This window comes from Scardinius erythrophthalmus (genome assembly GCF_964197995.2).
Source record: "Scardinius erythrophthalmus genome assembly, chromosome: 16".
In the NCBI taxonomy this organism is placed as follows: Eukaryota; Metazoa; Chordata; class Actinopteri; order Cypriniformes; family Leuciscidae; genus Scardinius; species Scardinius erythrophthalmus.
The window spans coordinates 20,504,173-20,523,030 of record NC_138236.1 but is presented as its reverse complement, the minus strand read 5'-3'; the positions used below and the strand labels follow the sequence as shown (position 1 = coordinate 20,523,030).

General features: G+C 37.7%; 1 protein-coding gene across 1 annotated transcript in view; it reads right to left on the bottom strand.

Annotated features, from left to right (window-relative positions):
• cicb (capicua transcriptional repressor b) overlaps positions 1-18,397 on the bottom strand; it is a 45,112-nt gene extending 26,715 nt beyond the window's left edge. The window contains exons 1-2 of the mRNA XM_081388971.1: positions 17,564-18,397; positions 7,078-10,942 (exon numbers count right to left, since the gene is read on the bottom strand). Coding sequence (XP_081245097.1) covers positions 7,078-10,840 — 3,763 coding nt within the window. The 5' untranslated portion in view covers positions 10,841-10,942; positions 17,564-18,397. The remainder of the gene's footprint in view (positions 1-7,077; positions 10,943-17,563) is intronic.
• Positions 18,398-18,858: the final 461 nt, after the last annotated feature.

Sequence of the window (18,858 nt, the reverse complement as noted above, 5' to 3'; positions counted from 1 at the left end):
ACAGTCCACTCTATATTTCTGCCAGAAGATTATCCTACACATTACAATACACTAGTATGAAACATAATGACACTCAAAAGTGAATGAAAAAAATATCAGTGGTCGTGGAATGTTTGAGAAAAGAGAGGGAAAATGGGTGGGAAGGGGAAACTGTGCAAGTCAGGTGAGTAAAAATAGAACAAGAGTCATTCTATGGAGAGGAGGGGAGGAGGGAGTTGTGAAAGTTGTGAAAACAGGGCCTCGCTCGCTGTATGTGGGAAGATGGTAATCGAACGACAGACAAAAAGTCTGCAAATGGACTAAGGAATAAGGACTTATGATAGAAAACGTGATTATGTGGGCACACATATTTACACAGTCTCAACTGATGTACTGAAATCCATGCACATCGGACTGAAGTAAGAATGGGTTATTAAGAGACATGTCTCCTCTATATAACACAATGTCAGAGCAATGGGAGGGGCTCTTCATTCTCAGCCACTGAGCTTGTGCGGAGCTCCTGGCAACAGCCAATGAGGGAAGGCCAAAACCTTCCAGCTCAGACTATGATTATAGTAAACAAATTCTTAACTCTTTCCTTGCTGATTCCAGCAAGAATGACTCGCTGCAAAATATAACATCAATCAGTCACTACTTCTAACTTAAATAAAATGTACATATCTAAATACATGAAAATGGCAGTGAAATATAAAAAAAAATAACATTTACTCTGTTGTGAGTGACAGTTCTCACAAACAGAGATGTCCGAAACTGACTCACTGAAGGGTTAATAGTGTAAACCCAGTGCTCCAAAACCTTTCTTTTCCTCCTATCCAATCATTGTTTTAATGTGATTAAAAGACAATCTCAAAAATCCCACTCCCCGTTTCCATGGCAACAACTTTATGGGTACTGTTACTCATGCCGCTTTGGTGACCACTGATCATGGCATCTACACACACACAGCCCTTTTGTAAGATATTTATATCACTACTGCTGCTGCCATCTGCCAGTACCAGCATTCCAGCTATTTTCCAAAGGACAAATGGAGGGGAAAAGAAATGAAAATGGTGGCTAACCAAAAATCCAGCATGTTGGATTTCTGCACATATCTGTTGATTCACTTACTCATAACATTATTACCACAGGTAGGAACGTCAGATCTGGTGCAGGTCGATGAAATGCACCACAGAAAAAAAAAAAAAAAAAAAAAGATAGTTATGAAACTGTATGCAGTTAGGTTTCTTGAGTGCTTGTAATGGCACACTCTTCTCACATGGTGGCAGCACCATTCTATGGGAAAAAACGAAGACGATCACAGCTCTGGCAAGACACAATTGAGTGAAGGAGAGATTACAGCCAGAGATGGGGGCTTTTATGTGAATGTATGTGCAAGAGTCTTACGAGAATACATTTTTAGATCCTGCAATCTCCCTTGAGATATAACATAGAAATCAAACATTCAGTGAATTCTAACATGCACCTTAAACATAGGTTATGAGGGGAAAATGGCATAAAATACAGTAATGAAAAAACACTGTATAACATGCTGACTATATTTATAGAAATGTATACATGTTTGTGTTGTCAAGGAGAACCCCCCCCCCCCCCCCCAAAAAAAAGGAATGGCTGGCATTCCCAGGAAAACTCTGATCAGAGAAAGAACAGCAAGACTTCTGCACTGCACCAGAGAGAGAGAGAGATAGAGAGCGAGAAATAGGTGAGGGAAAAGAGTAGAAAAGGCCGACACAAATAAGTGGGTGAAAATAAAAAATGAAAGAGAATGAGTACAGCACTGATGAAAAGGGAGACACTGTTCTACCATAATAGTGATAAACATTGCCGAGTTAGACTACACGACAGATGGCGACTCGAAACTCTGCACATAAATGGAAAGAGATCCTGTTCTATGCACTACTGAGGCAGAGACCTATCGGAAATGCTGCATCAAATACGGACAAAATTACACTCTAGCCCCAAATAAAAACAGTTTACAATACGTAAAATGTAATTAAAGTGATGAGTTGAAGTTTGTATATATTTATACAGTCTCTTTTATCAGTTAAAAATGTGCAACATAAACCTGATGTTTACAGTAACTGTTCTCAGTTATGAAATAAATCAAATAAAAATTGCTTTGCACTTTTGGGGAAATTAACAGTAAACATGCATAACTGATTAGGACAATGCATACGTACATATATATATATATATGGATGGACTAATCTTCTCTTTAATCATAAACATCCACATTCACTCGCTATGTAAATACATCTGAAATAAGAACACACACACACACACACACACACACACACACACACACACACACACACACACACAACAGGATTTTACTTAGCTAGGCACATTCCATAAACTTCTATTGTTTTTATATACAGCTAATTCTATAAACCTAACCCTAATCTTAACAGAAAATTTTCTGCATTTTTACAATAAGAAACAACAACAACAGTCCCGAAAATATGGTTATGTACAAACACACACACACACACACACACACACACACACACACACACACATACACAAACACACGTTGATGCACCTATCATTACGAGGCTATTTATACTGTATTGTATACATATTTACAGAATTGTATAAAATATACATATTTTTATACTGTTTTTATACTGTACAAACTGTATATTCTAACCCTTAGGATAACCATCAGAGAAATCTATATATATATGATTTATAAGCAGTTTTTCTCATGGTGACCAAAAAAATTCCCCACGAGATTAAACATTTCTGATATTACTATACTTTATTTGTCCCCATAACATAGGCTTTATTTGTCTCTTAAAAATAAATGCTGACTCCTCAGTCTAACAAACTTTGAATAATAAAAATGTTTTTTAAATGTATGAATTTAAAAGGTTACCAATTATCATAAAACATTGGCAGCATTGCAATATTTATTTGTACCACAATCAGCTGATCAGCTAAAGAAAAAGAAAAAACAGTTCAGTATATTCTGATTAATTTTGCATGATATATTAAAAAGATATTAATAATTGTTTTTTTTCAGAACAATATTTATAATTTACATTTCAATAATTACATTTCAGAGTATTGGTCTCTTATAATGCCTATAATCCTTTGTAGGTTAACCTAAGAGGTTAGCTCTCATTAGTGTATACTACAGCAATACAAAATTCCATTAAAAAGATAAAGGCAAAAAAAAACAAAAAAACTTTAGGGCAGATTCTATGAATTTATGGATTATTTTTCTTTTCAGCACACTGTTAACATTTTTAGTGAGAAATTACAGCATATTCCAGGTTACTACTTGCATTACTTTACCAGAAATTCCACAGTAGGACTTCTCTTGTATCTAACTCACTCTTGGAAATGTCTTGTAAAATCTAAAATATCATACTGTATGTCTACGGTGCATATGGTGTTATGAAGGTACCCAGCACGCAGTGCGGCATGAATAGATTATGCTGTTCTTGATTCTTGTTGGTTTTATCTGTACTGCTGAACTTATTTTTGGTTCACATTTAACAGTTTGTGTTGTTTATTTATTTTGTAATGTTCAGAATTTAGCTTTTTTTGTATTATTATTTGTTGAGTGCCACCATTGTTGTGTTTTGTATGTCGAGTATTGATGTCTGTGCATCATTAGGTGAGGGAAGAAAAAAAGTCTTGTCACATGATGTCACACCTTTCAAAGATAAATCTCAGTAGCCGCTTTACTATTGTGAAATATCCATCTACAAACAATTATGAATTTGAAATAAGATATCTTCATGCTGAAAAAAAACACTAATAATAGTAAAGTCTGACTAACTTAAAACCAGCCAATTAGCTTATTTTATATTCTAGCTTGTCATTGTTTTAACAAATGTTTCATTTGTCACACTTCTGATGTGGCTAGATCAGACATTTGAATATGAATATACAAGGTCCAAGATCCCAAGCAAATGGAACACTAATCACCATTATGGTGACTTCAAAACAATTACAGTACTAAACAATATAATTTCTTACAGTGGTAACTTCTTACATGGTCAACTTTATAATGTGAATTCACAGTAAAAGAAGAGCAGCAAATTACTGTGATGTCAGCATCATTATACTGTTGATTAACAGTAATTCTTAAGAAAATGACCCTAGCATGCATTCATTTCACTGTAAATGTCTGACTACAGTAATTTATTGTAAAATAATACTCTTTAATCCTGTAAATTCCTGGCAATTTTTTACAGTGCAGGTCTGCAATTTTGTTATACAGACTGTGTGTGCTGCTCTCTGTGTTAAGGTCCTTCTCACGAGCCTGCGTGTCAAGGCAGGCCTACACGATCAGGCCTAAATCTTTACAAAGGCCCTGTTATCATTTCACAACACACACTCCCTTTCCCTCTAATAAGGTTTATCAAACATTCAAACATGATATATATATATATATATATATATATATATATATATATATATATATATATATATATATATATATATATATATATATATATATATATATATATATAAACACACTAGCATTCAAGCCACATACAAAACAACTTCCATCAAATTGACACACTGTTATGTCTGTATAATTGACATTCCATCATTCCTTATAGCACACATAGCACATTCACAACTGAACACATGTAACTAAATCATAAACACTTCAGTTCAGGTTTTGGCTATTCAATTCAGTGTTTTTTTGTTTTTTTTTTCACTTTACTTCACTTTCCCTTTTTTTTTTTCTATGTAACATATAATGACCATGTTTTGAATATTGTGCTAAAAACAGCACTGCAAGTGCCACAACCAGAGCAACATCTAATCGAACCCACTATTACAGCAACTGATGATTACAACCACACTGCAAAATCCAAGACCCAGCAGAACACAACCTAAAACTAGATTTTATTTAAATGATATGAAATATGGAGAAATATAGTTCTCTGTGATATTTTTTTATTTACAAGCACTGAAACTGAGAAATCATACTTTTGATGTGCCATTAGAATATATTAATTAAAAATGGAGAAAAAAGGAATGTTTGAACAAGTGTTTGGTCCTCGTGTTCCATTGAAATAGTGTCTTTTTTTTCTATTAAGAAAAAACAGATCATTATGCAATTTGAGAATCTGAAATAAAGCAGTATAAAATAAAGACAAAAGAACATTTCAAAGAGCTAAAGTTAAAAAAATGCATAATTTAAGGAAAGAGTGTGTGTCTGAATTTACAAATGGGGACTGTTGGTTAAATTATCAGGAAATTACAGGACAGTTAAATTAAATTACTTTTGAACTATAGGTACATGAATTCTATAGCTGAAAATGGGTCAACCATATCAGGATGTGTAAAAAAAAAAGTACATACAACACATAATACAAAATACCCAGGCCAGCAGCTATGTGTGAAAATATTTTGTGGCAAAATGAGACAAAGACAGAGTCTTTAAGTCAGATTTCAAAGCAACATTCTAAAATTGAAACAACTAAAAAGATACCATGTGAGGAAAGGTGATATAAAGACCATGCTGTGGGACTGCTTTTCATCAGCAGAAACTAATCGTCATGTTAAAATGTGGTTGGTGAAAAATACAGGGAAATGTAAAAACTGCTAAATAATATGAACATTTTTAAAAACTGAAGCAGAATCCTTTGTAATAATACAAAATATGTATGCAAGCATATTTCAATCATATTATTTATTTCCATTAAATAAATAATATGCCATTTACATTTAAAAATGATTTTGTTTTATTAAAATTTCTATTTTAAAAAAACTAAATCATTTTTAAATGTAAATGGTAATTTTCAGTGCTATTTAATAAAAATATCACAAAGAAAAAGATTTTGATATTACATTTGTAATTTAGTATAATGAGAAAACCGGTTAGGGCCAATAAACATATATATCCTCTTTAAAAAATATCCTTATTATTAAGAAATATACTGTTAGCCAATCATTATCGAGAAAACAAAAAAACTGACAGAGCTCAAATTATTTTTATGTAAAAGGAATAGTTTGTGGAGTGAAAAAAGAGACTTGAAACTACCATAGTCAATTATACAGTTTAACGGTCATCATACAAAATATTTTTCAGAATGAGATGAAAAGTATTCTAGAAAGCCATGTTTTATAATGAACTGAATGGGAATTAATGTTTTAGAATATAGTAATGTTTTTTTTTTTGTCACACACAGTATTACATTGATCTTATACTATGGCATGCATTGGTGAATGTTTGGTTCTGATTGGTTAAAAGGTCTGACTGGTAATGGTTTTGAGGCGTTGATTAATCTTTAAATGACTGCAGTATTTTCAATAACTTAAAGAGAGTTTAATTCTGTCATCTTTTACTCACCCTTTTATCATTCCAAATCTGTATGACTTTCTTTCTTCTGCGGAACACAAGACATTTTAAAGAATGTTGGTAACCAAGCAATTTTGGTTACCACTGACCTCCATTTTATGGACAAAGATATATTTTTTTATGTTCTACAGAAGAAGGAAGGTCATACTGGTTTGGAACAACATGAGGATTAGATTGACAGAATAAAAAAAAAATGTGAAGTCTCTTTAAGTTATTCATAATACTGCAGTTATTGAGGATTAATCAACATCTTAAAATCAAAACCAATCAGACCTTTTAACCAATCAGAACCAAACATTCACCAATGCCATAGTATAATATCAATGTAATACTGTGTGTGACTAAAAATATTACAAACAAAACACATAATCAGTAAAATAGTTTTGCTACTGATAAGTTACATAACTTCAAGAAGAGCAATGTTAACTGTTTTCCATTAAAACAATTATGACTAATAGCTTCACTACATTCATTTAATGATTTAAATATGATATTTGTGGTAGTCTTTTAAAACACATTTTAAAAATGACATTCAATCTGTTTTGACATTTTGTGTGCATAGACAAAAGTTGTTCAATAATGGTGTATCTATATTCTCTAAATTGTTTCTATTTTAAATTTTTATTGAATCAGTTTAACTTGGCATTTTCTCATGTGTTATCATGTAATTGAAGCAAAACAAATCTGTCAAGGGAATAAAAACTTAATATTTGGTGTTAGCATTAAATGTAAATATAGAATTCTCTTACCAGTTCCAGGTCGCCCCATGATGATGTCTTTGCATGGCACAGGATGCAAGGTCTCTGTGGGAAGTATGAGTGGCAGCAGGGCAGTAGGAGCAGGGTGACAAGGGACAGGCTGCTGCAGCGTCACTTGGGCACTCTTATCTTGTCCCCCTCCATCACCCGCACCAATGAGACCAGGCCCTGGGACAAGGCTAGGCACTGATATGCAGGCTAAAGTGGCGCTGGATTGCGTAGGTAGACCTGCAGGGGTTGAATTTGGAATGGAAGAGGTAGTAGACACTAGAACAAGAGTTGAGGTGGGATTCTGCAGTAAGACAGACCCATTAGTGGAAGCAGCGTTAATTGGAACAGGAACCTGTAGTCCTGTCTCTAGATGTACACCAGTTTGGCTGTTTTCTGTGGAACTGGTCCTGTCCACCGCTGCAACTCTAGCCAGTGGGAGTTCTGTAAACTTTATTAAAGGAACCTCAGGATTTCTCACTATTACTGGAGAGTCTCTCAAAGGCTGCTGGGAGACTGTAAATTGTGAACCTGATTCTAAGCCTAGGGGAGAAGCTGGTGGGGAAGAGGCAGTGGCTGAAGGCAGTCTTTGGGGGTGTGTGACAGTAGTGGTCTGAGGAGAGATAATGCAGAGATTTGTTACATGGGAAGGGTCACGACAGCTTTGTTCCTGATCGGATTTGGCATATTCCTGCAACAGTGGAGTTGGGGGAGGAGGAGCATCTGTCCTGCGTTTGCCTGGGCTCATAGGTACAGTGAAGGTTAGACTGGTGTGGAAGGATGGCACAATACCAGACAGGTGTCTGTCTTTCTCCCTCTCTGTACCTCCTGTTCCATGTTTTGGGACACCACTGTTGGTACCACTTGGGTGTTTGTGGCGGCGAGGAGGCAAGACTGGAGAGGCAGTAATAGGACTAAAATTTGCAGGGTGAAAGCCAAAAAGTGGTGATGCTGAAGGGGAAGGTGTAGGTGAGAATGGGGACTGATTTGAAATCGGTGAGAATGAGGATGTTACAGACCTTGAGCCCAGGGATACCAGCATAGTTGCAGCCTCACATTCATCAAAGTCAAAACGAGAGTAATCTTGAGGAACCAGTGAAGGCAAGCCAAGACGTGGACGAGAGTCAGTACCTCGACTGCTTGTCTCACTACTGTCGCGAGAAGTCTCATCCCAATCAAATTCACTGCTAGCACGACCCCGAAGATCTGAAGGGGTGACGGTCCCTGAGCTACTCTCTCCACCTCCTCCACTCCCTCTCTCTCCCACTGCTCCCTCCATTTCTTTGGTACGCATGGAGAGGTGACGAGAACAGTAGCCACGACGCTGAGACTCTTTCATGCAGCCTTCTCGTGAGCACAGGCGCCGCCACTGCTTTCCATTGAACTTCTTACGGATTCCATTAGGTGTGCAAACCACATCGCCTTTCTTGTATTTCTGTTGGGCAACTGACAAAGGTGTCCTTGATCTTGAGGAAGAAGCAGAAGAAGAGGCAGAACTCCCTGGAATTGGGGTGGAGGTCTGTGAAGGTGTAGGAGTCTTTTCCAGAGGTGTCAGAGAACCCCTGGAGCTAGGGGAAGGAGGCACAGAGGGTGGCATAGGGTGAGAGATCCCTCCATCAGACCCTAAAATCGCAGGTGAAGGGGTTGGCCGTGGACTTCCTAAAGATGTCCCAGAGATGCCTCGCACCACTGTAATGGGACTTGGATACCCAGGAGGTTTGGAAAAAATTTGTCTGTGCTGATTAGGAGGACATGCTTTTGGTCCCCCTGAGACTAAGTGTCCTCCACCATCTCTGAGTGGTGCCATGTTGAGCCGCAAAACCTCCATGTCCACCTCTGGAGACTGCAATTGCTTTCGCTCGTGTTCTCTTTCTCTAACTCTTTCTCTATTCCCAGTTCCCTCATCTTCCATCCTAGCTGATAAAGTAAACATATTGTTTGCTACCATCACAACTGCTGGTGAAGTGGAAGATGAAAGATGTGTGCTTCCATAGTGATGAACCCCTGTGTGTGGAGATGGAAATCTGCAGTTCTCCCTGGGAGTACCTGCAGTTACCAAATCCATTCCCTCACTTAACTGACATAGTTCCCTCTCCACTTCTATCTCCTCTCTGTGCTCTCTCTCTTCTCGTTCCTTCTCTCTCATAACCCCATCCCATGGTGGAACAAGGAGGCGCAAGTTCTGGTGGGCAACGCATACAGTCTGTGAACTTGATGTCTGTTGCGTCTCCTCATTACTACACCTCTCCTTCTCCTGCTCTAACTCCTCCTGCAAAAGCACCATGTAGGGGCAAACTGAATGAGAGTCTACCTGAGTAACCACACCTTCTCTGTAGCACTCCCTACCATTTTCTCCTCCATAAGGCACACAAACACGCGTCCCAACCTCCACAAGATCATTTCCTGGGGGTGGGGCGTCTAAAATGAGGTCAATGGGTTGGTGTGGGCGACTTACTAAAGTATGAAATGGATATGAGAGCAGTGTCCCTTCCCCATTAATCTGCAACTCTACATTCAGCTGCTCTCTACTGGACCCACGCACAACACCACAAATAAATACACATTCCTTGATCAGCTTCTGATCGTCCTTTAAATTTGATCTTGGCCGTCTACGTGCTAGCACCCTTTGGTTTTTCAATCCTTTAGCTAGTGCTTCCGCTATTGTTGCAGACCCTCTCTTCTCAGTTTGAGTGTGATTGGGGGACAGGAGGACAGACAGGGTTGAATTATTGGACAGGTTGAATCTTCGTGTCACTCTTACATGGTTACCTGAATTTAGCTGCACACAAGAGGTCTCAGGTACTTCCAGATCCACAGAATGTTCACTGGCTGTGTCTGTGGATGATGAGCGCACAGAATTTGGGGCTTGATCCCCGTATCCATCTACTTCCACTGCTTGCATCACCTTTTCTCTCTCAGAAGGCACCTCACTTTTCAACATATCACCCTTAGTTCTATCTCCTTTTGGAGTTTCTGTGCTTGCTATTTTGCCCATTTCTCTCCTACTATTCTCACTATTGTCAAGATCAGAATCTGCTTTAACCAAATCATTTCTGACCACAGGAGTAGTGCTCTGACAAATGGAGTTGTGTGGAGAACTTAGATGATTGCTATGAAGAGTGAGTTGGGCTACAGGGATCGAACTGATGGAAGAGGTACTGGAAGCTTGATGTTCATACATGTATTTCTTCTTGGGTACCCTGGCTTTAAAAGTGGCTGTTTTTCGACTGGAGGGTGTGGTGGAGGTATGGTTGGCACTGAAAGAGTTGCTTTTATTTAAATTGTTGGCTGTGTTATTTGTGTTTTGTGTATTGCTAGGAGTGCTGTTTACATGTTGGTTGCTAGCTTTACTGTTTGTGCTAGTAAAGTTTTGTGTGTTTGCGTTACAGATGTCTGTGCTATTACTGTGTGAAATTTCCTGTGCATTGCTGGCTATCTTGATTGAGTCTGTATTATCTGTTAAATTGTTAGTGGTAATGTTCCTGGGGCTTTTTGCTTTATTCACAATTACTGCATTCTCTTCAGATTTTGATGTTTCCATTGTCCTTTCTCTTATTTGCTTATTTAACCCCTCACTGTTTGAGATGTTGCTACTGTTGATGTGCTTGTCCTGAGAGCTATCTTCTTTGGATGGAGTGCATTTCTGGTGTGAAGGTGCAGGCGGTGTTGTTTGTGAATGTCCTTCAAGCTTGCCCACTCGTTTTCTTGCTCCTTTTGCTCTTGCCGATAAAGGAGAGCGTCCTCTCTGTTTCTTTGGTGGCCTCATCTTTTTTAGTTTGGCAAATATCTTTTTCCCTCTTTTGTCGGTTTTCTCTTCTCCCTTTTAATTGGCTCTTTTGAGGTTTCTTTTATTTCTTCTCAAAACAACCTGTTAACAAGAAGGAAAAGAGTCAGAGAGAGAGACAGACAAAGAAACATTTCCTTTTTGTTATTACAAAGTGATTGGGAAGATACTGCTCAAAGTGTATGAATGTGACCAAACAGTAAAAGTAGTGCTGTGTACACAAAAAGGTAAAAGACATCAGGTCAATTTATGTCTATATTTAAGTAGATTTTTAGATAAGATTAAAATTATTTAAATAGAATACAGTGTAAAATGTGAGTGTGCTAAATTATAACACAAGACAAACTTCACAGTTCACATTGCAAACAAAGAATATGCACAATGAAGAAACCTTCAGCAAAGGACACACTCTCTCCAGTACATCAAGTACTTTTCTGACAGTGAGGTTGCATGTTCAAAGTATATTCATGTAAAGTTAAAAATAATTGTATTTTTTATTTTTGTAAACAAATTAAACATAATAATTGTAGGACACACTGAAAGTCACACCGGGTGAAAGTCACATATCAATCGGTGCCATTGAGAATAACAATTTTAGTCTTGATGCATTGTGATAGACACGTGACCTCCATGGTGTGCAGAACAGATATTAAGTCTTTATAGATATTTTGTTTATTTATTTTACTTTTCTGTTCTGAAAGAGTACTGGAAATTGTCATGTCATATAGGTGAAACACTTAAAAAAGTATTTATAATGTTGTTTCATTTTATGTTAAATTTATAGGTAAAGGTCAGTGATATAGCTTTTTAAATTCAAGGTTATAGGTTTCAGATTTTCAGAAAGTCAGATTTTTTTTAATATAGAATTTTAGCAAATGCATATAAAATATAATAACAAATGTATAATTTAGAAATTTACAAAAATAATCATCCACTGTCGTCACATTGTCAGGGACAACAGAAGGGCCCAGAAGAAAAATATATCCACGACCACATCAGTAGGAAAAACACAAATATCATATCTGTTTTTAATTTTGGCACATTGTGGATTTTCTGAGTGGCATGTATTAGCTGACATGCCTAAAAAAATTTAAATGCTTGTCAAAAACAGAACACTGTAGATATTTTAAATAAATAGTCAACAAATAAATTTAAATATATGTGTTTATCATTTCAAAGTAAATGTTTCAAAAACATAGAAAAAACACATTCTACAGAACAGGAAAAAAAATTGTTAAATTATGTGTCCATATTTGTCCCACCCATTTATTAAATATAGTAGGGTAAAAAATTCATCAACGTATGTAAAATTATTATAATTTTTACAAAAAATACAATCACATGCAGTCACATTTAAAATAACATGTGTGACTGAATTAGAATTATTAGAATGTCTGAATTCTATTCCAACTTCCAAAATCAAGATAACCGGATTTGATGGCATATGATGGCAGTTTAAGCCCTGGATTCTGCTGCATTAGGCAAGACCGAGGTTACTCTTAATCATGTTGGCTGCCGAAAACAAATTCCACATATAGGCTATGTCTTCTCTTGAGTGTATTCAAATAAAAAAAAAATATCAATATGAAGTCAGTAGACCTGCATGCTTTCACAGTCTAAATAACGATAATTATAATTTGTCAAGAATGCTTCGTATGGGTTGTAAATATTGAAGTATGGGTTGTAATGTGAAATCATAAATGCCAAAATCAACAAACATGCACATGCTGTGAGGGGGATCCATAGCACCCTTCTGCGTACAGACTGGGATACTGTGGGCACCCGAGTGTGTGTGTGCTTCTTCTCCCGTACCCACCACATCACATACACACACAAAACAGACATATTTAGCATCTGCTGTCATGCTGCAATACACAAACCTGGGGAAAATCAGGCTCAGAATTCAGCAAGAAAAAAAACACACAAGCATTCGCTCCTCTACGCATAAAATTTTATTTTATAGCAGTCTTCCTTTACCGCCAGTCCTTATGCATTCGTACACACAAACACGTGTGTGAAATCACACTCCCCTACACTCAGTTTCTCACTCTCTCTACTATTCCACACTCCCACCCACTCACAAAAAATGTGCAAAAAGACACTCCCACACAAACAAAACACGCACAGGATTTTCCTGTGAGAGATGGCTTTAAAAGGAGAATTGGGGAATTCTTTGAGTCATTCCAAGAGACACCCCACCCACTGTTCCTAGTGACCTTAAACTGTTTATTTGCAATGGAGAGAGATTTCCTTCCTCGTCACTACATGGAATATTATAAAGAAAACAATGTTATTAGCTCAACTCAAAATTCAGGATCCCATTATATACTATCTTTGAACATTCAGACAGTGAATTTGTAGAAAGTTGAAATGGTTAGTTCAGAGCATGACTGTGACAGCATATTATTTTGGGATTAAAAAAAAACATTATTTAAAAAAAAATGATAGTTTTTATTACTTATGCACATATCAGAACACAATGTATGAATCAGATACCAACTGTCAAAAAATGAAGCCAAACAATAGAGTAAATTCCACAATTATCAGCTTTTTTTCTTTCCTCTGTGTAATTTTATATCATGTTTTCCCCTTGTATTCCCACTGACGAGGAGTCAGAAAGTCCTGGCAATGTTAAAACAATAAGGAATGTGTGAGTGCTCATGAGTAACCAGTGTCTTTTTGGGACGTCAGAAAGAAAGCAAATAATGGCACAAAATAAGGGCCAGACCTGATTCATAAACTAAAACAGTTCAAATGAAACACACTAAGAATCTGCAAATTCAAAATAAAATAAAAAGCCTATATGTGGTAATAAACTTGTAAACTACATGATCAATCTTCAAAAAGGAAGTTACCACACATGTCTGCTGGCAACATATCCCAATTTCACCACAAAAGACTGCTTTATTACACATTTCAAGAACAACATTCATTGGTTGTGTATTACAATATTATTTTAGAAGTTTATATTCAGAGTCACGCATATCATTTAAATTAAATGATATATTCATATTAATAAAACATTAATTAAAACAACTGATGGGATTCACAACATTCATGTTAATAAATATTGTTCTTAAAAGTGAAAGCATAACTGGAATATCCAAAGCAATAAAGATATTGTATAGTGTAAGGATATGACAATCTTTTACAATAAACTCTGAACATGCTGTGTCTCACTTGTCCTTGGTCTATTAATATATGATTAGGGAAGTTGTTGCCTAACTGATGTCGAACCAACATAACCCCTTAAGTTTGGGTATAATTTAGTATTAACGATTTTTCAACTTCTTGTTTGTGGCTGACAGAATTCATGCCATGCCCATGATCAAAAATTTATCACAGCAATCTGAAGTATAGCATGATCATATATATTCTTCTCAACTGTGAAGCTTAAGCGTGTTGTTAAAAAGTGTTGCTATGATTGCATAAATTCAGAGAACCCTGCAGCTTCTAGAAATTCCTGCTCAGGAAACCGAAAACCCCATGGATGATGTCAAACTGCACAACCTACAATCTTGGAAACATGTGACCTTGAACAATCCACAAAATCACTATTTAGCCAAAGATTTACGTCTTTTGAATTTGAACCACTGATAAATTAGCAGGAAATTACATTTGATAATTTTATCACTATCATCTCAGGCCTATAGCTTCCTTAGTTGGTATTTCACATTTCTAGATACAAATATTCAGATGTGCTCATTTCTAGGTAAATGGGAAAAAATACAGACTAATGAAATAGTAATTATCAAGTATCCAAAAATTATTTCAAATTATATTAGCCTATATAGGACCAACTCTAAATAACACAGGAATTACAAACGAAAAACTCTAACATGAGACCACAGCAATCTGTGATATCCATCTAGCCTAGGCTATGTTTAATTATAAGTAGACAGGTTAACGTATTTGGCAACAATAGTCATGCCAAACGGCACGCACACACACTAATCCTAGGTCCACTTCCTGTGACTGTGACAGCTCTGACTCTTATGTATGTGACTAGTACAGCTGGTCGAATGAAGTCTCAGCATTTTAGATATTAGCATGATACCTGTTTTAAAGGTCTAACTAAAGTAAGAAAAACTGACGTCAGCCATATGACAGGAGTCCAATCCAAGCACACACTCTAAGCGGAGTGTTTTCACCTGAAACGTTGCTGTGTTATGTGAACATTGTTGTAAAACCTGCGATCCTTCTCCGCAGGCCAACAACAGTATTCATTACAACCTTAATCCACTTCAAAACAATAGAAACACATATATACTTGACTTAAATTGATAAATAGACAAGATACATTCAACCGTCACTGAACTACTACCTTGATCCTAAAAGGTCAAATGATTTATTTCAGAATTAACAATGAATATTTCCCCTTTATAAGGCTCTACGAAGCCATTTGTTTTTCTTTCTCAATTACAGTCATTATTCAGAGGCTATACATTTATTAAGGTGAATCAAATGAGCCAGAACATATTTCAGTTCACACAGATTAAAATGTGATATAAATTTAATATCGAGCTTTAAAACACCATGATTAATACTTACTGATATTGCACAATTAGCCTATTAATGAAAAAAAAAAATCTAAGCCTACATATACTGTGCGTCACACACCAATGCCAAACACAAACACGCAAGATCTCACATACACACTCCTCACGGTGGACCAGTCGTCAATAAAGCAACTGTGTGCTCAAATGAACATACAACCGTGTATCATCTATACTCTTTGCCCTCAGGGGTCAAAAAAGCACCTATCTATATATTCGAACCGATGTGAGACAGGGTAACAGAAAAGGGGGACACAGACTCACACGCAGTGGTGATGCCAGTATGCCAGCCTGTCACAATACTCGGATTTAATTGAAGAATAAGTCTTACGGTGAGTCGCTCCAGCGCCATGTTACGAAGCAAAATAAACATAAAAACTGCAGATTACCAAATAAAAACAGCAACAAAAACCACCCACGACAGTGCCACACACCACAATATGTGCAATTGTCAAGTCGACGATCTGCCCACTCCACAAAACACATTGCGTATCAACACTCATTTTGTGCTCATTCACAGATTGTTCTGCAAATGTGCATTCTGGGGCATACAGGAGGGTGCAGGGCTGCAGCAGTGCAGTGCCGTGCAGCTCAGGGGCATGCATGGGTGCTATGACTTCCTTCCTCCAAAAAAGCATGACCATCTCCAACTGTATTACCTGCTTTATTTGGACTATTTAAAGTGGGTCACCAAAGGAGGTGTTACAGTCACACACATGAAACAGTAAAAACATGGAGAAACTCAAGAGACGACAGACACGGGGGCATCAGGGACACATGCCACGCTCTTTGAAAAATCAGCAGTCGAGCAGTTTACACTCCAAAAATACCCTGCAAAAGAGTTCAAACACTTTCAAATCAGTAGCTAAACATAATTATTACACTTAAACATGTAGTGCGTACTGTATGGATGCTGAAGCAGTACATGTAGAGAGTGACGTAGAAGCAAGGCTGTCCAAAACAACATCCCATAAACACTCCACCACCATCAGTCAGACATGGAAGCATATCACTCATTTATCCACCATGACCAAAAGTGGCACACACCTACCCTTACTAAAAGCATGCATAGTGGCACATATGACCTGATGAAAAATGAGTTGACGAATGGTGTTAATGCAGGCAAACTGAGCCATCGTTATGGACACACTCTTTAACATCAGAGTGCATTATATTTACGTGCATCTCTTAAAATGGCAAAATCTCAGAGTAACAGTGTAACGTGAAGCCACTTGTATCAACAAGACTCTATTCAAGGAGGCCCGTGTGGACTGAATTGTACTTTTTAAAAAATATATTACAATATTAATTGACTACAAAACTGTTGTTCGGATTAAAAGCTGTTTTATAATTCTATAAGGGTGTATTCCGAAATGTATGGACTGTGAGGTGAGCCGCTGGAATAATGCACAACAATAAAAAGCGTATACCGTCAGAGTGCGCACGGAAGCCGCCGGTGGTAGTACTAGTACTCGCAGCGCTTCGCAATGTCACGGCACGGGAGTACTATGCCAAGGACTCGAAACAGCTAAATTAGACAAGCAGGGCCTTGTGAGAGAGTAAAAGAAAGATTTAAAATGTGTTCAAACACACTCGTACTTACGTGCACACTACGCAAAGGTTGTTCATGTTTATAAGGACGTACGTGCAGCAAAAGTTGCAAATTATCCACCTTTAAGAGCCGTCCTGGTAATGAGCCGATGACAGCGCGTAGTAAGTCCGAGTAATATTGTCAGATACGGAGTGAACTATTAATTTGTTTGTTTTTACATTGGCGCCGTGACGTTGTTACTCGCTAGTACTGTAGTGCAATCCTTCCTCGAGCGTAATCCTGCCAGTGCGTAACGCAGTGCATGAGTGCCAGTCTGCTCTGTTCAAGTTGCTCAAACTCATGCCATTCAGTCAAAACAATTCGGAAAGGAGTAACTTATTGAATCAACCAAAAGCTTGGTTTGAACGCTGTCTTAAAAACATTTGACGAAGTTTAACTCTGCATCCCCACCCCCTCCCTTCTTCTTGCTCTGGGTCCTTCCTTGATATTTTAGTGAGCTGGTTTGTTCTCCATTTGTCTTTGCACACAACAGTCATGTCTAAAAAACGGATTGCCACTAATATTAGCGGTGGGTTCTTCTGAGTAATAACTACTTACCAAAACAAGCAGAAATATTTAGGAGGTAACCGATGAATTTACGGTGCAAATTCCAGATGGGCTCTGTCCTTTCGTCTGAAGTGGCGTGCAACGTCCATACATGTCTTCTGTCTGTCGGGAATTTTACTTTATATCGGTCCTCCGTAAAACATCTTTGCCCCCCTCCCAACAGCAACTCAGACAGGGATTAAAAACTATGTGAATCCCTTTTCCACTACAGTCACAAAATGGTGAATGAACCACTAACAGCTGGCCAGCCTGGCCAATCAGCGCGCACTGACAGATACAGTAGCCTATGGATGAGACCGCACAAACTCAGAGGCGTTCCTCATTGGCTTATTCTATTTGATTGCCAGGTACTTTGGGTCAATCGCAACGAGGCTATATAGCAAGCCGGCGCTCGCTCCAAAAGTTACAGTATCCAATGAGAGCGCTGGGAACCATAGGAACAGGGTGTGGGCGGGCACTAGGGAGGTGTTCAAGAAGCGCTGGCCAATAACGCGATACGAGTCTTCGCTACCTAAATAAAGGTGCGTGTTTACCACAAGCGACAGCACTACACATCACTTTAAAATCAATAGTTTTCTCATTAATCTTTAGTTTTAGTTTTAATTTGATCAACTCGGGGTTTTTTATTTATTCATTTCTTAATACCGTTTGCAAATGAAACAAATTTAGTCGTCTATCAAGTTCTGAGGATGAAATAGAAAGGCAAAATCACTAAACTGTTTCGTTTAATCACAATAACGTTCCTCTTGTGCGGGTCTCTGACTAACCGTTTCACTTTCACACTACTATGAATACGGGATGGACACTGTTGACGCTCTCGCTCTCGATTTTTTTTCTACTCTGCCTCTCTTTTCTCTCAGCAACAGCCCCTCGCCTCGTGTGCGAGAGCCAATCGTTGCGCCGTATTCCGCTGTCTCTAACGTATGTGCCGTTGTGCCCCGCCCCATCCATACAACCCTTGCAGGATTTTGGAGGTGACGTCACCGTACCGCTGTGCGATTGGCCAGAAGGGCCACCGTGACGAGCCAATGATCAAACTCAGCGATGAAGTCATCAAGCATGTTGCCACCAGCTGGATGGAAGGGGCGTGGCCTGACGTACTCGTCTAACCCCATGCTTGATGCGTAGTAGGACAACATACTAGCGACTGATGAAAGTGACACAAGCCAGTTTTAAAACACGTAGTAAAATTAGTTTACTTAAAAAAATTAGTTGAAATATAAATACCGATTTTAATCTTTTTTTTAAACGGTTCGGTTTAGTTAAATATAGAACGTCATATTCAG